General features: G+C 39.6%; 1 protein-coding gene and 1 non-coding gene across 3 annotated transcripts in view; one reads left to right on the top strand and one right to left on the bottom strand.

The window, feature by feature from the left end:
• AEBP2 (AE binding protein 2) overlaps positions 1–21582 on the bottom strand; it is a 92032-nt gene extending 70450 nt beyond the window's left edge. Inside the window, exon 1 of one of the 2 annotated variants that reach the window (XM_078075703.1) lies at positions 20834–21582. In XM_078075703.1, coding sequence (XP_077931829.1) covers positions 20834–21492 — 659 coding nt within the window. In that variant the 5' untranslated portion in view covers positions 21493–21582. The remainder of the gene's footprint in view (positions 1–20833) is intronic. The other variant, XM_036073118.2, reaches the window with a different exon arrangement.
• On the top strand, positions 2982–3054 carry TRNAR-CCU (transfer RNA arginine (anticodon CCU)). Its single transcript has one exon. It is a non-coding gene; the product is annotated as a tRNA-Arg (tRNA).
• Positions 21583–22017: the final 435 nt, after the last annotated feature.

The raw sequence follows: 22017 nt of genomic DNA, 5'->3' as shown, positions 1-22017 counted from the left end.
AGAACATTCACCTAAAACCACAACCTTATTTGCTCGTATGTAAAAGTCAAAATAAATTTTAACTTAAGTAAGCTTTCTGTTCTGTTTTTCCCTCCCCCCTTATTAAGTAAGCTTAATAATAATTTGTGTCTAACATCCTATGCACCCATTTAAAAAAACTAGCAAAAATGTTTTTGTAGGATGCTTCAGACATGAAAAATGTCTCAGATTTCCCTTTAAAGAATATTCACATAAGTTCATCTGGCTATCTACCAGTCAATATATATGTTCTAAATTTAAACTCTAAAACTTCATTCTAAAACTTTGTAATTGGCGGGCTCAATCAGTAGAGCATGTGACTCTTGATCTCGGGGTTGTAAGTTCCAGCCCTACACTGGGTGTGGAGATTCGGGTTTTCTCCTTTGTAATCTCTATTCAACTCTCAAATGCAAATCAGCTCTTGAATACCTAAACATTTATTCATATTTTTTTGTTTTTTGCAGGAATAAACTGTGAGTATGGCAGTTTTTCTATACTGAAATGCGTATTTTAATTTGAGCCTTAGAAATTTCAAGTTTCATGAGGCCCTTAACCACAAAATGGTTGGTTACCTATTTTCCTTATTGCTGTTTCATACATTTTGACTATAAAATTCATACTTTTGTAAACCATACTAACTCCAAAGGCAAATAAAATACTAATAGTTTTAAGTGAACAACCAACCACACTCAAATTATAAACAATCTTAGGGAAAGAGATAAATTTCAATGACCTACTATGATACAATCTCTAAGGTATAGCAAAGCGTAAACACGCACACATGCACAAACACACGCATGCACACACGGCAGTAATGCTCTAATTTCCATACCTAGGTCAGAAAGGGAGATATAGACACAGCTATCCTCTAAAGGCAAACCTTGTTTTGAAGGATACACAAAACACTGTCCATGTTTTTTTGGAGGGGGGGAAGGGAGGGTCAGTAGGAGAGAAACTTTCACTATAGATACCTTTTGTATAATTTTAAATCTCATACATGTACTACTTTCATGTCAAAGTCCAAAATTAGTTGAAAATGAAACCAATTTTCTCCTTAAATTGGACAGAGTAAAGGTCAAGAGACTCCTACTTGTAACATAACCAACTAGCAATATAAAGACTATCTACACAGTGCTTAATGTACTTTTGCTTATTAATTTTACCATAGAAGGGGAACCTTGTAAGTCCAAATATCCATAAACACTAAGCACTGGGTAATCAGTCTATGTGCAGTATCATTCACTTGAAACACAGTACTTCATGTGGATACAGATCCTCATAAAAAGATGGCGTAATGCTGATGTTAAGAGCATGAATTCTATCAATGGCAACTAAGCTGCAAATGCAGTGGCAGAGGAGGTAAGGGACAGGTCCCATGCCCTAGAAGACTCAAGAGACCTTCACACACGTGCAGCTTACCCACAGAGTTTCCCATTCCCTAGCAGGGCCAACTGGAGTCCTGCCATTTAGCCCTTTTAGGTTCCTCCAATTTCTAGGAAGTGCCCAAATCCTAAGCCTCCAGGCTCCCTTTTGGCCCCAGACCCATGCTGAAATCAGTGGTTCTCCCCATTCCTAAGACTGATAAAGGGCAAAAGTCCTGATGCAGGAGGGCACAGGAGACAAGCTGTGGTTAATTTCGATTTTGACAGGACACTGAGCTAGATGTAGATCTCATAGAAAACACTGTCCTCCTCCTTCCTATAACAATAAGATATCAAGATGATCTGAACTAGACGAGGACATTCCTTTCACTTGATCCTGTAATATTCCTAGGATAGTAAATACATTAAAAGTTTTCACTCAGTTCTCCTTCCCAATGAACACCTATTGATTCTGTAAAATGTGAACAAAAGCAGCCTAGTATTTGGACAAAAACCGAAGCCAGAAAAAGCACTCTTACTATTCAGATAATTATAATAATCTAAAGCAGTACTTCTCAATATCATATGAATTACCTGGAATCTTATTAAATAGATACTGATTTGGTAGATTTGGGGGTAGAACCTGAGATACTGTATTTTTAACAAGCACCTACTTGTTGACACTACTGCTGTAACAGTGTAAGTAGCAAGACTCTAAGAGATCTTTTACCATTATTACCCAAGTTAGACTGATCAGACTATGTAAGGAAGTATCTCCCATTGCAAAATGATAAACTAAAGCATACACAAAAACACACAGACACACACGCACACCCTGTGACAACAGATAATCCCTAAGTTTCAAAAAAAACACATGTTGGAAATTCAAATGCAATATTTAGAGAAGGACATGAGACATTTTCAACATAACAACATCCCTTTACCCTCTTTTCCATGGGCCCTTTTCCTCTTAAGAAACACCCAGCACACCAGACTTTTTTACACCAACATCTAAAGTACACAGATTTTATGAAAATGATTTCCCCTGAGAATTCAAAGGCCAACTCACTATAAGAACAGACTCTTCTTTGAGAACTCAAATACTATCAAGCAAAACATCTGTGTGGTGGATATGACCACAGCTGACAGAGTTGCCAACACTGAAAAGTAAAGAGCAGCTTGCTAAATGACAAGATACAGGAAAAGAGGAAGCAATACATGGATGCTATATTATCATGATGGAGGACAAGACCATGGTCTTCATGTAACAGAGTAAGTTCACCAATACGGTTTCAGATTCTACACTGCAAACACTATAAAACAAAACAAAACAAAACAAAAAACTATGCCTTGTATGAAATAGCCATACAATTAACCTAAAAAGGCTATTAAAATATCCTTCCTTCTCCAACTAAATATCCGTATGAGGCCAAGTAGTCTTCATATAGTTCAACCAAACAATTCATTGCAACAGACTGAATGCAAAAGTAGATATGAAAAACTAGCTGTTAAGCCAGATATTAAAGACATTAAATATAAAACATCACTCTTCAATTTTAACTGGAAAAGTTATTCTACACTAAGAAAATACTGTTTAGGGGTGCCTGGCTGGCTCAGGCAGTAGAGCATGTGACTCCTGATCTCAGGGTCGTGAGTTCAAGCCCCACATTGGGCAGGGAGCCTCCTTAAAAAAAAAAGAAAGAAAATACATATACATATTGCTTTATTTTTTTTTTAAGATTTTTATTTATTTGACAGAGAGAGACACAGCGAGAGAGGGAACACAAGCAGAGGAAGTGGGAGAGGGAGCAGGCTTCCCGCCGAGCAAGGAGCCCGATGTGGGGCTCGATCCCAGGACCCTGGGATCATGACCTGAGCCGAAGGCAGACGCTTAACGACTGAGCCACCCAGGCACCCCCATATTGGTTTATTCTTAATGTTTCTAAAGTTCTTGGTATTAATTTCTGCTCCTGTAATAGTGATAAATGTAACCCACATAAACAAAAGCTCTTTAATTCTTTCAATAATTTTTTAATAGCTTTACTGAGATCTAAGTTATATTCCTCAATATTTAAGAACGCAAAGGGGTTTTTAAAAGCAAAATGTTTGAGAACCACTGTTCTGGAGCAAAGCTTAAATGACTCCCTAAAAGAGATTGGAAAGAGTATGTTTCTGAGCTGGAATATTTTTATTTTATTCTGAGTGTAATTGCTGAATTTGAAATTGAATCCGAGGCCCAATGAGTAGAAGCCTTATCAGGAGGTTTCTTTTCAGTTACCTATGAGGAAATTCATTTGAATTGTGGATTTTCCTTGGTAAGATACCAAGGATACTTTTCTTCTCCCTGCTCCTAATTTCTAGGTTACTGAAATGTCTAACTTTATTTGTAAGGTTTTATTTATTTGACAGAGAGAGAGAAGGCATGAGCAGGGGGAGCGGCAGGCAGAGGGAGAGGGAGAAACAGGCTCTATCCCAGGACCCTGGGATCATGACCTGAGCGGAAGGCAGATGCTTAACCAAATGAGCCACCCAGGTGCCCCTGAAATGTCTAACTTTAAAGGAGGGTTGAGAACAGGGGCCTGAAGGTATATGGGTATATAATTTCAATTCAAGTATAATTTACTCTTGTCACTCAAAACACTTAAAATATCAGAATTTCCTAATAAATATGTCATTGATTAGCAAAGTTGCAGATCTGTACTGCAGATCTAATTTAGGCCTCCACACGTCCATTTACATAAAATTAGACCTGCAAATCACACCCTTATGCCTTACCTAGTAAACACCTTCCAAGAACACTCACAGTTACTTGCTCCATGCTCTCCCCTCCTAGGGAGCTAATAACAAATTAAAGGGCTGACATGAAACAATACTAAGAGTTTTACTGCTTAAGTTTGAGGTTCTAGGGGCGCCTGGGTGGCTCAGTCGTTAAGCGTGTGCCTTCGGCTCAGGTCGTGATCCCAGGATCCTGGGATCGAGCCCCACACTGGGCTCCCTGCTCGGCAGGAAGCCTGCTTCTCCCTCTCCTGCTGCCCCTGCTTGTGTTCCCTCTCTCACTGTGTCTCTCTCTGTCAAATAAATAAATAAAATCTTTAAAAAAAAAAAAAAGTTTGAGGCTCTAGTCACTTTTGCATTTGTGATATAAACACAATTAAGATCATTAAGTGGGGCATCTGGGTGGCTCAGTCGTTGAGCATCTGCCTTCGGCTCAGGTCATGATCCTGAGGTCCTGGGATCGAGCCCCACATCTGGCTCTCTGCTCGGCGGGAAGCCTGTTTCTCCCTCTCCCACTCCCCCTGCTTGTGTTCCCTCTCTTGCTGTCTCTCTGTCAAAATAAATAAATAAAATCTTTAAAAAAAAAAAAAAAGATCATTAAGTAATGGTATTTTTCAAACAAAATTTCCCTACTAGTAATCCCCTTTCGTAGCTCTTGATCAGTAGAACTAAGTGTAGTATATGGAGACTGAAAGACAAGCTGCCCATATCTGCAAGTCAAATTTTCAAGACTAAGCAGCCAAAATAGAACAAGGTGGGGCACTTGGTGGCTCAGTCAGTTGAGTATCTACCTTAGGCTCAGGTCATGATCCCAGGGTCCTGTGATCCAGCCTCAAGTTGGCTCCCCCGCTTCTCCCTCTCCTCCCTGCTCGTGCTCTCTCTCGCTATCTCTGCCTCTTTCTCTAATAAATAAAATCTTAAAAAAAAAAAGGGGGGGGGCGGGTACTTGGGTGGCTCAGTCAGTTAATTGGGTTAAGCTCAGATCATGATCCCAGGGACCTGGGATCGAGTCCTACATTGGGCTCTTGCTCAGTGAGGAGCCTGCTTCTCCCTCTGCCTGCCGCTCCCCCTGCTTGTACATGCTCTCTCCAGACAAATAAATAAATAAAATCTTTTTTAAAAAAAGCTGAAAACCTCTGGTGAGACTGACAAAAAAAAAGAATTTAAAAAATAGAATAAGGAAATTTTGTTTGAATATCAAAACTGACATAAACTTGTAATGTTGATTTACAAAACCTACTTCGAATTTAAATTCACTTAAGTTTTACTGTTCTGACTTTATAAATTAATGTAAAATTTTTGAACTTATAAAAAATAAATACTAATAAAATATCATTTTAATATGTCTTAGGCATTGGGGTTCCACACAAAAATTCATTTGGGGGAAAATGTCATCCACTACTCAGGCTGTAAATTGTTTTTAGATTGTTTATTTTCTCAACAATAGTCCTCAAAACTGTCAAACTACAAGTTATGAAATGGATAGTACTTCTATATTAAAAAATTAGAAACAACAACAACAAAAAAACAGTTAGAAAACATGGAGCTGTATCATATACAGAGTAAGTGACAGAGAGGATAAAAAAGTGCCATAAACTTAAAGAATGTAGTAGGAAGGAGCACCTGACTGGCTCAGTCAGTGGAACGTGCAACTCTTGATCTGGGGATTGTGAATTCAAGCTCCACATTGGGTGTAGAGATTACTTAAAAATAAAATCTAAAAAAAAGAATATAGTAGGAAAACAAGATGATCAAGGCATCTAACCACTTCCTTCAGGATCTCGAAGTTACTGATTGAGGTTCCACAAAAGAACCTTCCTAATCTCTAAAGAATCAAGGCTGTTTTATTTTTGTTCTTCAATGAAAACCATATAATCTTTAGAAAGTCTTAGGTTCATAAGCTTCTATCTGACTTACTATAAAACAAATATTCTATAATTCTTATTTTAAAAGAATGAACATGGTCCTCCATATGGACTGAAGAAAGTGGCATGAGATAAAAAGAAATAAAAATTCTAATGATTTATAAGTTACATTTAACAGGGTCAGAGCAAGCATTATAAACTTAGCTTAATTCTAACTGGTAATAGCTTTACATAGAAATATGTAAACTATACATAGTTTTCAAGGTATTTATCAAACTGTAGGTAAACAGCATTATATCCACATTAGATTCCTAATCTAATCACAGAACGAGGTAAGTTGTTATTTGGCTAACAGGTGATGTTCCTGTCATCTACGAAATTGCCACTCACTACTAGAATGATTACTCTATGTCTCTCCCATGCTTATAATCAAAATTATTAAAGGCTAAAATTCAGGAGTGCCAAGCATTTAAGACAAGCCTGTATTCTTGACAAGTGTGAAGTTGTATACCTGATATTATATGAATATACAAACTTTAAGAGTGAAATTCTACTATTCCTCACCTCCATTTGTTGGAATGGACTATAATTTTGTGCCCTGGCTCCTTATTCTAGGCATTGAAAATGGGATTGAAAGTCAAAACTAAACCAGTTAAAAGAAACAGGCAGTTCAAGAATATTATGAACTGCCTGCCTGTTACATTTTATTACTTTCTCCTAAGGAAAAAAAAAAGATCATATAACCTACTGAATCAAAATTTGCATCACAAAAGGTGCTCTATTTAAATCTGCGCTCCTATTCTTTATCATAACAGCTAAAACTTACTGAGTTTATTTCCCAAAGATGGCCACACCATATACACTTTCCCATATCCTTTTCTTACAATATAGCATCAAGGTGCTGGGGGGTCATTATTACCTCCCCTTGAATGTGAACAAGCCTGAGACTACTGCAAAAGTGATACTGTAAGACTTACAAGGCGAGGTCATAAAAGGCAATACTACAGCTTCAGCCTGACTCACTCTTGGGACACACAGCTTGGGAGACCAGAACTACCACATAAAGAAATCTGGCTCCCCTAAAGCCACCATGTTCAAGAGATCTCATGAAAAAAGTACACAGAGCTAGAGAGAGATGCCAGGGAGTCCCAGCTGTTTCGGTCTTCTCAGCCCAGGCACCACACATGTGACAGGTGAGTGGGTAAGTAAGTTTTCTGGTGATTACAGTTCCCAGCCTTTATGCTGTTCTAAACTGACACCAAGTAGAGCAGGAATGATCTAACCCTACCCAGCCCTGCTCAGATCTTAGATTTGTAAGCAAAGTAATTGTTTTAAATCATTAAATGTTGGAGTTGGTTGTCATGGAGCCATAGTAATTGGAAGACTGCTTGACATGTATTAACTCATTTAATGTTTACAACAACCACATGAGATAGGTACATCAGTATCCTCATCTTAACAGATAAAAGACCGAGACACAGGAATTACGTGACTTGCCCAAAGTCACACAAATACAAAACACCAATGCCAAACAACTCAGCTGCTACATTTATACAAAGGAAAAATATGAGCAAACTACAGATTTGAGAAATACTGAAATGCAGCCCATATCACATGTCAAAATAACCGTTTCACTTGGTGTGCTCATACAAAAAGTTGTTTCTTTGCTTTTGTACATCTATAACACACACAACACAAAAGATATTTAACACTTACATATAATTTGATTCTTTGAGGCATCTAGTTTTGCTAACAAGATAAACTATTAAATTTGATTCCTGGGGCGCCTGGGTGGCTCAGTTGGTGGCTCAGTTGGTTAAATGCCCCACTCTTGATTTTGGCTCAGGTCATGATCTCAGGGTTATGAGATCGAGCCCCACATCTGCCACTAGCAGGGCAGGGAGCCTGCTTAAGATTCTCTCCCTCTGCCCCTCCTCTCTCTCTTAAAAAAAAGGGGTGCCTGGGTGGCTCAGTCTTTGAGCATCTGCCTTCGGCTCAGGTCATGATCCCAGGGTCCTGGGATCGAGCCCCGCATCAGGCTCCCTGCTCAGTGGGAAGCCTGCTTCTCCCTCTCCCACTCCCCCTGCTTGTGTTCCCTCTCTCGCTGTGTCTCCGTCAAATAAATAAATAAAATCTTAAAAAAAAAAAAAGATTCCTACAAGCCAATTAGCTTCATAAAAAAATTAATTCAAGGTCATAGAAAGCAACACTATCCTCAGATAGAACTTGTCCCAAATTTAGAACTTAAGCCACTAAAACAGATAGGAGCCTAAGAGTGCCAACATAAAATTCAACTCCAAATATTCATTTGTGTAGGGACAGGGGCAGTCACTTTGATTTTTCTTTATCAAGAACAAACAGTAAATTATGAAATGGGGTTTTAAATGGCATTAAGGAATTTAGATCACATCAGATTTCTGTAAGGCTGCCTGGTTTTGCCTTCCAAACTGCTACGGTGCTGAAGGCTTTTAGATCTTTCAGCTCAGAAGCGATCAGAAGAAATAAGTAAAGGTTCGCCTGGGTGGCTCAGTCAGCTAAGCATCTGCCTTCAGCTCAGGTCATGATCCCAGGGTTCTTGCTCAGCAGGGAGCCTGCTTCTCCCTCTGCCTGCAGGCTCCCCCTGCTTCTGCACACGTGCTCTCTCTCTCTCTCTCTCTCACAAATAAGTAAAATCTTTAAAAAAAAAAAAAAAAGTAAAAAAGAAAAAAGTAAAGACAAGTGCTTGTTTTATTACATGCGTTATATATGCTCAAGTCACATTTCCTTAAGGCCCTCCCTACTCACCTAAGGTGGAAAGAATTCTGCTCCTTCTGATCTGCTTGATTTGTACTATGAATCACCTAAACGTCTCTCATTTAGAGTAAACTCCTAAGCCTAGGTAGTGTAGTGCCTTGCACACAGTAAATGCTCACATACTTTTAGTGACAAATTTAAGTAGGATTTTTAAGGCAAGTAAAATATATGGCTTTGTCATACTGAGATAATCATAAAAATTAATTGGAGGCACACTAAAAATCATTAGCCAAAACCAAGATATTATTATTACTATTGTTACTGTAATTACAAGCTATTATCACTGTAATTTAAAAAGCTAAAATGGGTTTTTCTAATCAAGAAAAAGACTACTCTCCATCCCTACAATTATTTCTCTGAATAAAAACAAAAGATTTTTTCCCTAAGACCCAGCAGCATTCACTAAATTGGTCAAAAGGGACTTTATGCAACAATGATGAAATACAGCTTATGGAAAACAAGTAGGCTGCATTCTTATATTGCCACTGTGCACATCATTTTAAATCTGCTTCTCATTTCTAGTCTATTGCTCTTTAAGATTACTCCACCCACATTTTTCACGCAGTTTAAGACCAGATCAGCAAGCAATTACCTTCAAAAAGACTATTACTAAAAACATTCTATTCCAATGTAATTACATTATAAGGAGTTATCTTTTACCTTCTTTTTTTTTAATCTTTTACCTTCAAAAAGATTTCCAGGAAAATGCCTATATGCAAAGACGGTATGTAAAAAAATCTATGAAGACTAACACCCATTTTATAAGAAACAATCACATTTACTTGTTTTTTAAGTTAGTGTTAAATCATAAAAATGATTTTATCAGATGATTTCAGTACACACATTTCTGCCAAAAATGCCTACAGGAGTCCTCAACACCTCAAAAGACATGTTCAAATGACCGCCAACATGAACGTAAAGCACTAAAAAATCTACTGCTGATTCATCCACTCTCGGTACTTTAACAAATATTTATAAAAAGTAATCACAAAAATTTTATAATTTAGCAATGATATAGTAAATGTATTTACTGAGAAATACAAATACCCTTCTACAGTCTCTATATTTTCTCTAATTAGTAACACTTCATCTTTCTAGAAATTTGAAACATAAATGGAAACCAGAAAGCAAGACAGGGACTTCGAAAAGCATTAAACGTAAATAAAATGCCAATAAAGACTCTCTATTCCCCTAAAGACTGAATAACTACAACACTTAAAAACAACTTTTATACTTCATAGTCTTAAAAGGGATCTAGGCTATGTATATTATAATTACCAATGAAAATGAGGCTCAGAAAGGTAAATGAATTCAAGCTCCTAAGTTATTCTTTGCAAAAGAGGCAGTTGAAATTTAAACTAGCCACTGACTTAATAGTATTTTAATTAAACTTCCCCAGTCAAGGCTGGTTACAAGAGTCATACAGGCAGTATAGCAGCTAAGAGCACATCCAGAGCCAGGACTGCCTGCATTCTCAAGGAGCGGTGTGAGTTTGGGCAAGTTCTAATGTCTGCACTTCCTTGCCTCATTAGTTTGTGAGGACGCAATGAAGTGAACTTCATAAAATCCTTCCAATAAGCTCAAAAGTCTCAGATTCATAAGCAAAGTACAGAATAGTAGTTTTCTCCTAAAATAGTATCTAAATTTATTTTGTTGGGAAACAAAATATTAGTTGGGGAAGTCTGCTTTTTTTAATTTTTTCAAAAATCACAACTTTTTTCAAATACTGTTTCTACATATGCTGTTAAAAAGAATTGGGAGAAGGGGTGCCTGGTGGCTCAGTCACAAGAGCATGAGGACTCTTGATCTTGGGGCTGTGAGTCTGAGTGCCACGTTGCATGTAGAGATTACTTAAATAAGTAAACCAACTTTAAAAAAAAGAACTGGAGAAGATATAAGGCACAGAACGGTTCTCCTTCCTGTTTCATACAGTTATGATAGTGAAAAACAAGAAATACGTATCAGATACATCCACATTCAGTTGAATTCAACCGATTATTAAGTTCTGAATATAGGCAATGCAATAGGTAAGTACAGCTGGTAGGTAATGGAAGTATAAAAATAAACAGAACCAGATTTTAATTCTTAAAAATGTTATAACCTAGAAAACACAAACACAAATGGATATTTCAATATGACACCATAAATTATGGTGATTTTTGAACCCAGAAGAACCTATGTAAAGTATCTTTGAGATCCTGGATACAGCAAAGCTATGCTTCCAATATTCTGGGTTATTGAAAGGATAAAATAGAGCATTCGCCAAGTCTACAACAGAATCACCAAATTTGAGCTCCAAATTATTTTACATTGTTTAAAACCCTCACTTTTAAGAAAAGGAATCAATCTGAAGTTCAGAGAAATGATTTGCAAGCAGTCTCTAGTAAGCCAGTACTATAATATCAATTACTTACTCTCACAGAAGTTTTCTTTCCACATCTATCTGCATAAGAAATGGAAGCATAAATGACTCTATGAATTAAATATAGCCCTACGCCCTTTACATATTCCATCTCATTTAATCACAGCACTAAGATATTCTATTTTACAGGCAGGGAAACAACTTCTGAGAAGTTAAATTATAATTCCTTCTAAGTTAAGGTTAACTTTTCCTTGAGTTATTTTAGTGACGGATGTGTCTGGAAAAATAAGCAAGCTATTGTTCCAATGAAATCCTCAAGAAAAAAACATTTTACTCAGAAATAATAATATTTTTCTTATAAGCCACTCAGGAAATTAGTTTTTCTTTCCTTTGATTTAGTTTCCCAAGCATGACTTTTTCCCCAACTTGTACCCTAGTTCAAGTCTCTTCATTTCACACCTGTAACTATTCCTACCACTTCCTAATTGGTCTCCCAACTCCCAAAATTTCCTCTCTACTTTTGCCAAATTTTCCTGTAACAAAGAAGTTTCATCATTCATCCAAAATACATTTAAGAATACCTAAGGGGTGCCTGGCTGGCTCAGTCGGTAGAGCATGCAACTCTTGATCTTGGCATTGTAAATTTGAGCCCCACATTGGGTGGAGAGATTACTTAAAAATAAAATCTTACAAAAAAAAAAAAAGCACCTAAAATAAACATCAGGCACTGTGCCAGGTGCTCTGGATAGAACAATGATCAGAAGAGACATGATTCCTGTTCTCAGGGAGCATAAACTCTAGCAGGAGAGATGAACAGTAAATAATACTCAAATTGTAACAAGGGGAATGAAGAACTTGGGAGTGCTAGCATGTGTCTAACAAAGAAATCAGGGATGGTCATGCCTGTGAAAATGTTTGAGATAAAACCTGAATGTGATTAGGAGTTACAAAGAGAAGTTGGAGAGAGGCAAAAAAAAAAAAAAAAAAAAAAAACTGATTTACAGACCTACACTGACAAAAATGCCAACATCTGTTATTGGCATGAAAAATCCCACTTTAGCCATTCTTATTTCTCAGTTCCAACGTGAACCCTCTGACCTAGGCAGGAAGTCTCCTGAATATGGTAGGCTCTATTCTTCCTGTTTCATTTAGGCTTTCTAAAAATTTCTCCTTCCCTCACCTGGGTGGCTCAGTCGGTTAAGGCTCTGCCTTCAGCTCAGGTCATGATCCCAGTGTCCCACTCCCTGCTCAGTGGGGGATGGGGGTCTGCTTCTCTCTCTCCCTCTGCCCCTCCTCCCTGTTTGTGTTCTCTCTTTAAAAACATTTTCTCATCACTCACCTAACCCTAAACTCCAACCCCCTCCCCACCAAAACTTTAACCATTGACTACAATACTTGCCAGTTTTTATTTTAATGTACTGTGTCACAAACACTTTACAGAAAAACTAGAGAACAGTGGAATCATCTTTTTAGTCTTCTCATTAAAAACTAGATATCTGGGGGCACCTGGCTGGCTTAGTCTGTAAAGAGCATCTGACTCAAACTCAGGGTAGTGAGTTCAAGCCCCACATTGGGCATGGAGCCTACTTTAAAAAAATAAAAACTGGGGAGGAACCATCACATTTCTTTCTTAACACTAGACAGAGCACCATGCTAACCATCGGAATAAATGCTCAAAATGTGGCTTTTTTAAACATCCATACATCCCTCTCATCTCCTCTGATGCCCAAAATTGTCCATTTAGTTCCAAGGCCAATATAACCATGATTTTCACAAATACAAACTATCCATCATAAAAATGAACTCAACATGTGATTAGATCACTGTAAATCCATTACTATTACTAGAGAATACACTCCAAAGATTTTTACTAATAGATCAGTAGCTTCACTTACATATTAAAAACTATTATATGACCTTTTAGGTCAACCACTGAATATATGTGTGTGTGTATATATATATGTTAAAAAACCATTAAAATGTAGATTTTGCAATGAAGTATTTGGCCTGGCATATCCTTTTGCAAGTTTCTGCAGCACTCATTTACAGATACTTGCCACACATTTAACAGTTGGCCTAGTACCTTCTGGCATTCAGATCTGATATTGCTTCATAACAATAGATCATTACTAACCATTTCTACTTCATTTGTGCAGTCTGTCTGCCCACCCGTGAAGTCAGGGGCTTTGTTTTACTCACTGCTCTTTACCCTGCACCTAGAATACTACCTGGCACAAAACAAAGGGGCTCTATGTATGCAGTAAACATTTAAAATAGACTGTGTGCCAGGGCGCCTGGGTGGCTCAGATGGTTAAGAGTCTGCCTTCAGCTCAGGTCATAATCTCCAGGTTCTGGGATCAAGCCCCATATCGGGCTCCTTGCTCAGCAGGGAGCCTGCCTCTCCCCCTGCTTGTGCTCTCTCTCTCTCTCAAATAAATAAATAAAATCTTTTAAAAAAAAAAAATAGACTGTGTGCCGCCGGGACGTCTGGGAGGCTCAGTCGGTTAAGCATCTGCCTTTGGTTCAGGTCATGATCCCAGAGTCCTGGCATCAAGTCCCGCATCAGTCCCAAATCAGTCCCGCCATCAGGCTCCTTACTCAGTGGGGAGCCTGCTTCTCCCTCTGCCTGCCACTCCCCCTGCTTGTGCCCTCTCTCTCTCTGACAAATAAATAAATAAAATCTTTAATCAAATCAAATAGATTGTGTGCCAAACACTCTACATGTAATCCCCATAACAATCTTACAGGACAGTTAACGATTATTGACCCCTTTTGCAGATGAGAAACCTGAATAGTAAGATGGTAAGTAATTTAAATAACTGTCCCATAGTCACCCAGTTTAAGTGAGAGCCAGAATTCAAACCACACATTCTGACTCAAATCAGTCTTAAACAACTGCTCTCCCTACACTTTCTCCCTCCTTAACTTCAAAATTTCCACTTAACTTTGATAAAATGTTATGCATTTTTATACAGTAAATGCTTTTTTTTTTTTTCAAGATTTTATTTATTTGACAGAGAGAGACATAGCGAGAGAGGGAACACAAGCAAGGGGAGAAGCAGGCTTCCGGCCGAGCAGGGAGCCCGACGCGGGGCTTGATCCCAGAACTCTGGGATCATGACCTGAGTCGAAGGCAGACACCTAACAACTGAGCCACTCAGGTGCCCCTACAGTAAATGCTTCTTTTTTTTTTTTTAAGATTTTATTTATTTATTTGAGAGAGAGAGACTGAGAGAGAGAGCACATGAGAGAGGGGAGGGTCAGGAGGGTCAGAGGGAGAAGCAGACTCCCTGCCGAGCAGGGAGCCCGATGCGGGACTCGATCCAGGGACTCCAGGATCATGACCTGAGCCGAAGGCAGTCGCTTAACCAACTGAGCCACCCAGGCGCCCTACAGTAAATGCTTCTTAACAGTGATTTAGGAGGGGCACCTGGGTGGCTCAGTCAGTTAAGCGTCTGCCTTCTGCCTTCAGCTCAGGTCATGATCCCGGGGTCCTGGGAATGAGCCTGGCATTGGGCTCCCTGCTCAGTGGGGAGCCTGCTTCTCCCCCTCCCTCTGCTGCTCCCCTGCTTGTGCTGTCCCTCACTCTCTCACTCGCTGTCAAATAAATAAATAATATCTTTTAAAAAACAAACAAACAATGATTTAGGGAAAAAAACCCTGTGGTGATTATCCATTTCAGATTTTTCATACCCAAACTCATTTATAAAAATATGTATACAGAAATTCACAATTTCAGAATTGTTCCAACATTTTTTTTTATAGACTTGTCCACAACCATTTAACAAATATTCATTATGCACCTCTGGATCTCCTTTACATTGGTAAATTGTTTTTGTTTTGTTCTAAGACTTTATTTGAGGGGGGGCACATGCATGTGAGCGGGGGAGGCACAGAGGGAAGAGACAAAGAATCTCAAGCAGACTCCACGCTCAGTGCAGAGCCCCACATAGGGCTGGATCCCACAACCCTGAGATCATGACCTGGGCGGAAACCAGCAGTCAAGAGTAGGACACTTAAATGACTGAGCCACCCAGGCGCCCCATGTTTTGTTTTGTTGTTTTATGTAAACTCTATTCTCAACATGGGGCTTGAACTCATGAGCCCGAGATCGAATCATAAGCTCTACCAACTGAGCCAGCCAGGCTCCCCTAAATAGGTAGTTCTTAACTTAGACCAAACTCTTAAAAATCTGATTAAAAGTTGTTGACATCTTCTCAGAGAAATCACATGAAATTCTGCATAGGATCTCACAGGCTTTATTGGAGTACATGGACCCAGTAACTTTAAATTTACCAACACCAAATACAATGATCCAGCCAAAGGCACTAATTCCTGGCCCCCAGTTTACAGTCTCCTTTATTTATATAAATGCTACTGTCGGTATTTCAATTTAATTCTAATAATTAATTAAGTACTCACAAATCCAAGGTACTGTGTTTAGATCTAAATGAGCTAAACTGTCCCTGCTCTCAAAAATACCACTGTACAACAAAAAGGATGAACCAAGCATTCAAATAACATGGATTCTTCAGAGAAGTTCATAGGACTCGAACAGAAATTCATTTGGACTTTAAAATACCTTCATGGTAAAACCTAACTCTTTTTCGCAGTTAAAGAACTAAGGCTCAAAGATTTAACTTAAAATCATAATACAGGCAGCAATACAAAGATCTGAATTCAGACTGACTCAGATTACATGCTCTGTATACAGATGTAGAGATATTTTACATCCCACCACCTACAGAACAGAGCCATAAGCAGGGAGGAAAAGAACAAAAATACATCTATGGGAATTAAAAGGAAAAAGAAATTAAAGCCAGGATTTACTGTGGCATTCTGATGGGCTTTGAAAGGTGGCCTTAGTGAACAAAATCTGAAGGAATTATTGTGTAACAGGGTATGAATGAAAAGAAAAACAGGAAAAACTCATCCGCTAAATGAAAACATAGGAAGAATAGGGGCACCTGGGTGGCTCAGTCATTAAGCGTCTGCCTTCGGCTCAGGTCATGATCCCAGAGTCCTGGGATCGAGCCCCGCATCGGGCTCCCTGCTCAGCGGGAAGCCTGCTTCTCCCTCTCCCACTCCCCCTGCTTGTGTTCCTGCTCTTGCTGTGTCTATCTCTGTCAAATAAATAAATAAAAATCTTTAAAAAAAAAGAAAAAAGAAAACACAGGAAGAATAAAAAATAAGCAAATATTTTAGGTCATAAAAAGACTCTGCGGCTTCTTCCTTGCTCTCTCAAATCACTTGCTCTGAGGGGAAATAGCTGCTATGTTATAAGGACACACAAACAAATATTGACTTGGTGAGTAACTGAAGGATCCTGCCAAGAGCTACAATAAGTAAACCATCTTGGAAACACACTTCTAGCCCCAGTCAAGTCTTCAGATGACTGCAGTGCTGGCCAACTTTTTCACTGCAACCTCATGAAACCCTGAGCCAGAACCACCCAGCTAAGCCTATCCACTCCTGACTCTCAGAATTAACAAATGTCTGTTCCTTTAAGTTGCTAAATTTGAAAGAAATTTATTACACAGCAATAAATAGCTAATACAATTGGCAAAGTGTGAAATTTGACTTTGTTCAGAGTCAATGCAGTTTTGTGCTAGGAACTAGGGCAAAACCTACACCTTGGAATTAAAAGTCTCACAGTAATATGCAAGATGGATGAAGTGGGAAGCATTTTTTCTTCCCATCTTCCACAATACTCAGTAAAGAGTTCAGCACACAGAAAATACCTGTGTTTGGTTAGCAAATCAACTTACACACAGGTTTCTCTAATTGACTCAACATAGTAGTCTTAATTTTTCTTAAAGTAAAATGACCCCCTAGAATCTCTCCATAAATTCAATCCTGAAGTTTGTCAGTTTTTTCATGATTTTGTTTTGGGCACAGAGCCATGCCTTCCTTAACTGGGAGTTACAGGTCGTCAATGAAAACTGAGACCTACTAAAAGCTCTTTTCCCTCAAAAACTAATGATGTGAAGTATGGTGATTAACATAATAAAAAAAAAATTAAAAGCTCTTTTCCCTAAATTTAATCAAAATAAAAGGGTAGCTAAAAGAATGATTTGAGAGACTACAGACAGCTGCTTCAGAATTGAAGAGGTTAAGTACTGAAAGGAGTTTATCATGAAGTATGAGCAAAAATTACTTTACATAAAAGTACTGTATTGCCTCAACCATTCAGATCCTTAATAAATCTTGATGATAACTTCAGCAACCAGCCTTCTGGCATTAATAGGATTTAGAAATTTAGGCTCCGTATTAGATCTTCCCAATCATACTACTAAGAAATTGGGCAATATAAGCCTGTTTTCCCAGCATCAGAGCAATGTCAGTTACACCTCAAAGTTTGCAACTCCTAAGACTGGGTTTCCAAATTTTGATCCAAAAAATGTAAGGGCCTGTGGCCTTTCCTGATCATTAAGTTTCATACTATATGCCTTTCCCTATCACCGCATCCTTACACGTGCACTTTTCACCTGACATCTGAATTTACCCAGCAAGGCTGATAAAAGTCTAAAAGTGGTCTTGGTTTTTCAAAACAAGTCTTGGCTTCTATTCTAGTTGGGGCGGGGGGGAGGGGGAGAAGAACATATATATATGTGTATATATATTTTTATATATATATATGAGACAACCACAAAAGTAGTTATTATCAATTCACTTATACAGAAAAGGTAAGAATACTTTCAATGTATAATCTGATTCAATAGCTAGAACTAATTTGTAAACTAAAAAAATTTCAGAAATATTTTAAATTCTATTCAAAAATTAATTAGTCTCAGAAATTAACTTTAAAACGGTGATTATTTTTTAAAAGGCAGTTTTTTAAAAAGTAGTTAAGCTTAAGTTTGAAGTAAAAAAAAAAAGCTAGCTTATAGTGGTCTCGAGTAGCTAAATATCCCCCTAAAGAAAATAAATTACGTATCAACATTGTTTTCTAACTTTACCAAAATAAACATACGAATACCCTTACTCTGGTTTGAATAACTTTCTCATAGGGAAAATAATCAATGTTTTTGTACCAAGTGTCATTTATTCATTTTATAAATTAGTCTCTTTTCACCACACAACACTTCCAGTACATGTTTGTAAACTGACACCTTGGATCATGAGCTTTAATACCTAAGCCTTTATATCTAAATGTTTCTTAAAAGGAAGCACTTACAGTTAAAATAAGACATTTCAACAAATTCTAAAGTATGTTAAGTCAAAAGTATGATCTACTTTCAAAGTAAGAGAAAAACTGAATAGGCATTCTAAAAAAAAAACAGTAAATTCTAATAATAAAATCATTGATAGGAATGCCCCAAGTTTTTTAAAAGCACTTTAAAATCACGATATCCTTCCATCAGTCACAAAAATAAAAGCCTCCTACCATGAAATCAATTTATAAAATCCACATAGATTAGTGTAATCTGCAGGACAGTCCATAAGAACTATGAATCCTTTCCAAATTTAAAAGGACTCTTAAAAAAAAAAAAAAAACTTAAAGGCAACAAGGGGTCGGTCATTTAAGAATGAAGATTATTAAAATCACCATATCCAGTTTCACCAGTAAAGCTTTTTCATACAAGTGATAAATCTATTACCCTGAAACAGTAAAATGATTACAATATTTTATGGTCTTTAATGTTTAAGAATTAAGAAGAGCAAGTATGTTTGACTATCAAGTTTTAACCTTATTTGGACTTGTGGCACTAATATCTTACTCTGAAAGATTATGTAAAAGTTAGATATTCCAGTGAATATCTTAAAATGTGCAATGAAGCCAAAACTCCACTTCCTGAAATATTACTTGACCAATAGTTCATCATCTCCTAAAGGGATGTAGCATAGATATTAACTCAAAAAAAAGAAAAGAAAAGAAAAATCCTGACACAGCTTATTATTTAAGTTGAAGTATTCTAACTCTTGTGAAGTGGAAATAGCAGGGGGCTTGAAAACCTTTGTTCAGATCCAGCTCTACCACCACTTCCATTCTAGACTTAACTGTTTTGAGTAAGACACTCAACTTGCTTCTTCATCTGTTAAATGGAAGTCAAAATAATTCCTATCTTGCACCAGAGTTCTGAGAATGGGATAGACATTTAAACTGTGCAGTGCTAAGCATTTATGTGTGTGCCCGCACGCGCTAGGTAAATGGAAGAACTGTGGTAGATGCTAACGTTATAAACTGATGTCAACTTTCAAATATCTACTGGTACCAATGAAGGAGGATATAATAAAATGATAAATAACATATGCTTCATTGTGTGATTCACATCAATTTTAAATTGTCTTGAAGACTCTCCTTCCTGCCATGCCTATACAGTTCAGCACAATTTCTCTAGGGTTTGTACAGTCTATTTTATCCCATCCAAAATATTTTTTTCACTAGGTATTAAAGTAAACGTCAAACAGAATCTAATGCTGTATTTTCATAATATTTAGAGCTTTGTATTCCTTATAACATTAAACATAAACCAAAGTTTTCTTTTTATTAGTTACCAATCAGAATTCCTAGAACTTTAGAATACTTAAACTTTTAAAGCCAAGTCAATACCGATGGTTAAAAATCTGTTCATCGAAACACTGATAGTCAAAATAAATGCTAGAAGCAGCATAAAATTCATGACGTGGTTCTCTGTGTTTAAAAAGTACATTAAAAACCAATTAGTTAAAATAAAGTTTTCCAAAGTGATCAGAAGTAATGATAATAACAAATAAAACATACTAATGTAATAATTTTAATGTCTCAGAAAAAATGAAGTGTATTTTTGTCAGTATCCACGTTATTTCTAACAAGCTTTAGAAAAAAGCTAATTTCTTGAGATCTCTCTCCAATACATGACTTTAAATATTATCATCTAAAATTATGACATTCATGCTAAAGCATTATATAAGGATTATAAACCACACGCTATCATGATGTACCTTCCAGGCTGTATTTTATTACGATTCCAATTCTTTGATTCCGTAAAATTATTTTAAAGGACATCAATTCATTATTCTTTTCTACACTAATTTATACCTGTTTTAAACTTTCTCCCAGATTTGATCAAACACACACAAAAATATAGAAGTTATTAAAATCACTTTGGAGAGTATCTTAATGACTACACAGGAGGAATTTTAGAAGCACTGATTAAATATAAAAGACTAGTCTTTTCCTTAAGTAGTGAAAAGTGATAGTTGGGGGGTCTCCTCCCTAACAAGGAAGTTCTGTTAAATCCAGGCGAGACCAGCCATGTTGGAAAACACTTGTCAATTATAGTTCTGACAAGTGTTCGCGAACACGGTTGGATGAAGCTAACCCTGTGTACCGAGGTGTGTACATCAGGGCCCTCTTAAGCTCCGCCAGAGGATCTGGGCCTACTTTGAGGTTTGTTTCTGAGTTAGAGCTGTCCGTAGGTCCGTAAAGAGTGCAGAGCGAGGGGAAAGAGGGCGGGGAAAGGAGAGTTGGGGGGGAATTGGTTTGAGAGTTGGAAGCGGCTATCCGCAGCGAGAGGGGCGCGGCGACCAGGAGAGATTTCCGAGTTGAGAGCCTGGGGGAGGGGCCGAAGATTCGGGGAGCAGGGGGATCTCAGCAAAAAGTCCCCTTGGCCCCCTCTGAGGGGCACACAAGTGTAAAATGAAGAAGGGAAGGGAAAACGCTTCAGTGCACTGACCTGTCCTCCGAGTCCATGCGGCTCAGGGGTTCCCCATCCGACGACATCTCCAAGCTGCCTCGCCGGCCCCCGGAGGTCGCGCTGCTTCCGCCTCCCCCGGTCCCGTAGCCCTCGTCGCCGCCACTAGAGACGACGCTGCTGCTACTGCTGCCGCCCCCGCCGCCACCCTGGCTGCCCCGCGGTCCCTTGGGTTCCTCCAGGCCCTCCTTGCCGTCCCCATCCCCGCTGCTGCTGCTGGCGGCGCCGGGGCTCAGCGAGCGCGTCTCGTCGCTGCTGCTCCCGCCGCTGCTGCCCACCAGGCTCTCGGCGCTACTCTCCTCCTCGCCCCCGCCGCTGCTGCTGCTCTCGTCCTCCTCCTCCTCGTCCTCTTCTTCGTCCTCGTCCTCCCCGGCCTGGCTGGCGCTCTCGGGGCTCGGCTCCGACATCGTCTCCGCCTCGCCGCCCCCCACTCCGCCGCCGCCGCCCCCACCGCCGCCGCCGTTCAGCAGCAGCGCTGCCACCGCCTCGGCCTCGGCCTCCTCTTCCTCCTCCTCCTCTTCCTCCTCCTCCTCGGGGGGCTCAACCCGGCCCCGCGCCGCCGGGCCAGGGCTGCCGGGGGGCAGAGGGCTCAGGCGAGAGAGCTCCTCCAGGTCGGCCATGTCGGTGATAGCGGCGGCCATGGCGGCGCCTGCTCCTCCTCCTCCTCCTCCCCGCCGCCGCCTCCCTCTCCTGACTCTAGCTCCCTCGCCCCCTCCCAAACGCCCAAAACTCCGCCGACGCCGCTGCAGAGCAGGAGGAGGGCCCGCGAGCTGCGTCAGCCTGCACACGCGCTACGGAGCCCGCGCGGGGACAGGCGCGCGACTGCGCGCACTCACGCGGAGACGGTTGCGCGCCTGCGCGGCGGCACGAGGTAGCGCCTCCCCCGGACCGCGGATTCCGCGCCCGCGCCCGCGCCCCCACCCGTGTCCCCGCCGGGCCCCCGCCCAGACCCGCCGAGTGCTCAGAGTTTCCTTGGGGCCTGCCCACGCCTTCCCCCGCCTCGCAGCCGCCGGGACACGCAGATCGAAAGCCTGAGTGCTAGCCGGGGATTTTAACAGCCCTCCGAGTTCTCACGATAAAGTCATTCATTCCGGGGATGTTTGGGGAGTGTCCCCCGTGTACGGGCAATGAGCCAGGAATCGAACAAGTCCCTGGTCTTCTGAGAG

The sequence above is a fragment of the Halichoerus grypus genome, chromosome 6 (assembly GCF_964656455.1).
Source record: "Halichoerus grypus chromosome 6, mHalGry1.hap1.1, whole genome shotgun sequence".
Taxonomy (NCBI): domain Eukaryota; kingdom Metazoa; phylum Chordata; class Mammalia; order Carnivora; family Phocidae; genus Halichoerus; species Halichoerus grypus.
Note: the sequence above shows the minus strand (reverse complement) of the source record. Positions and strands in the feature narration are given on the sequence as shown.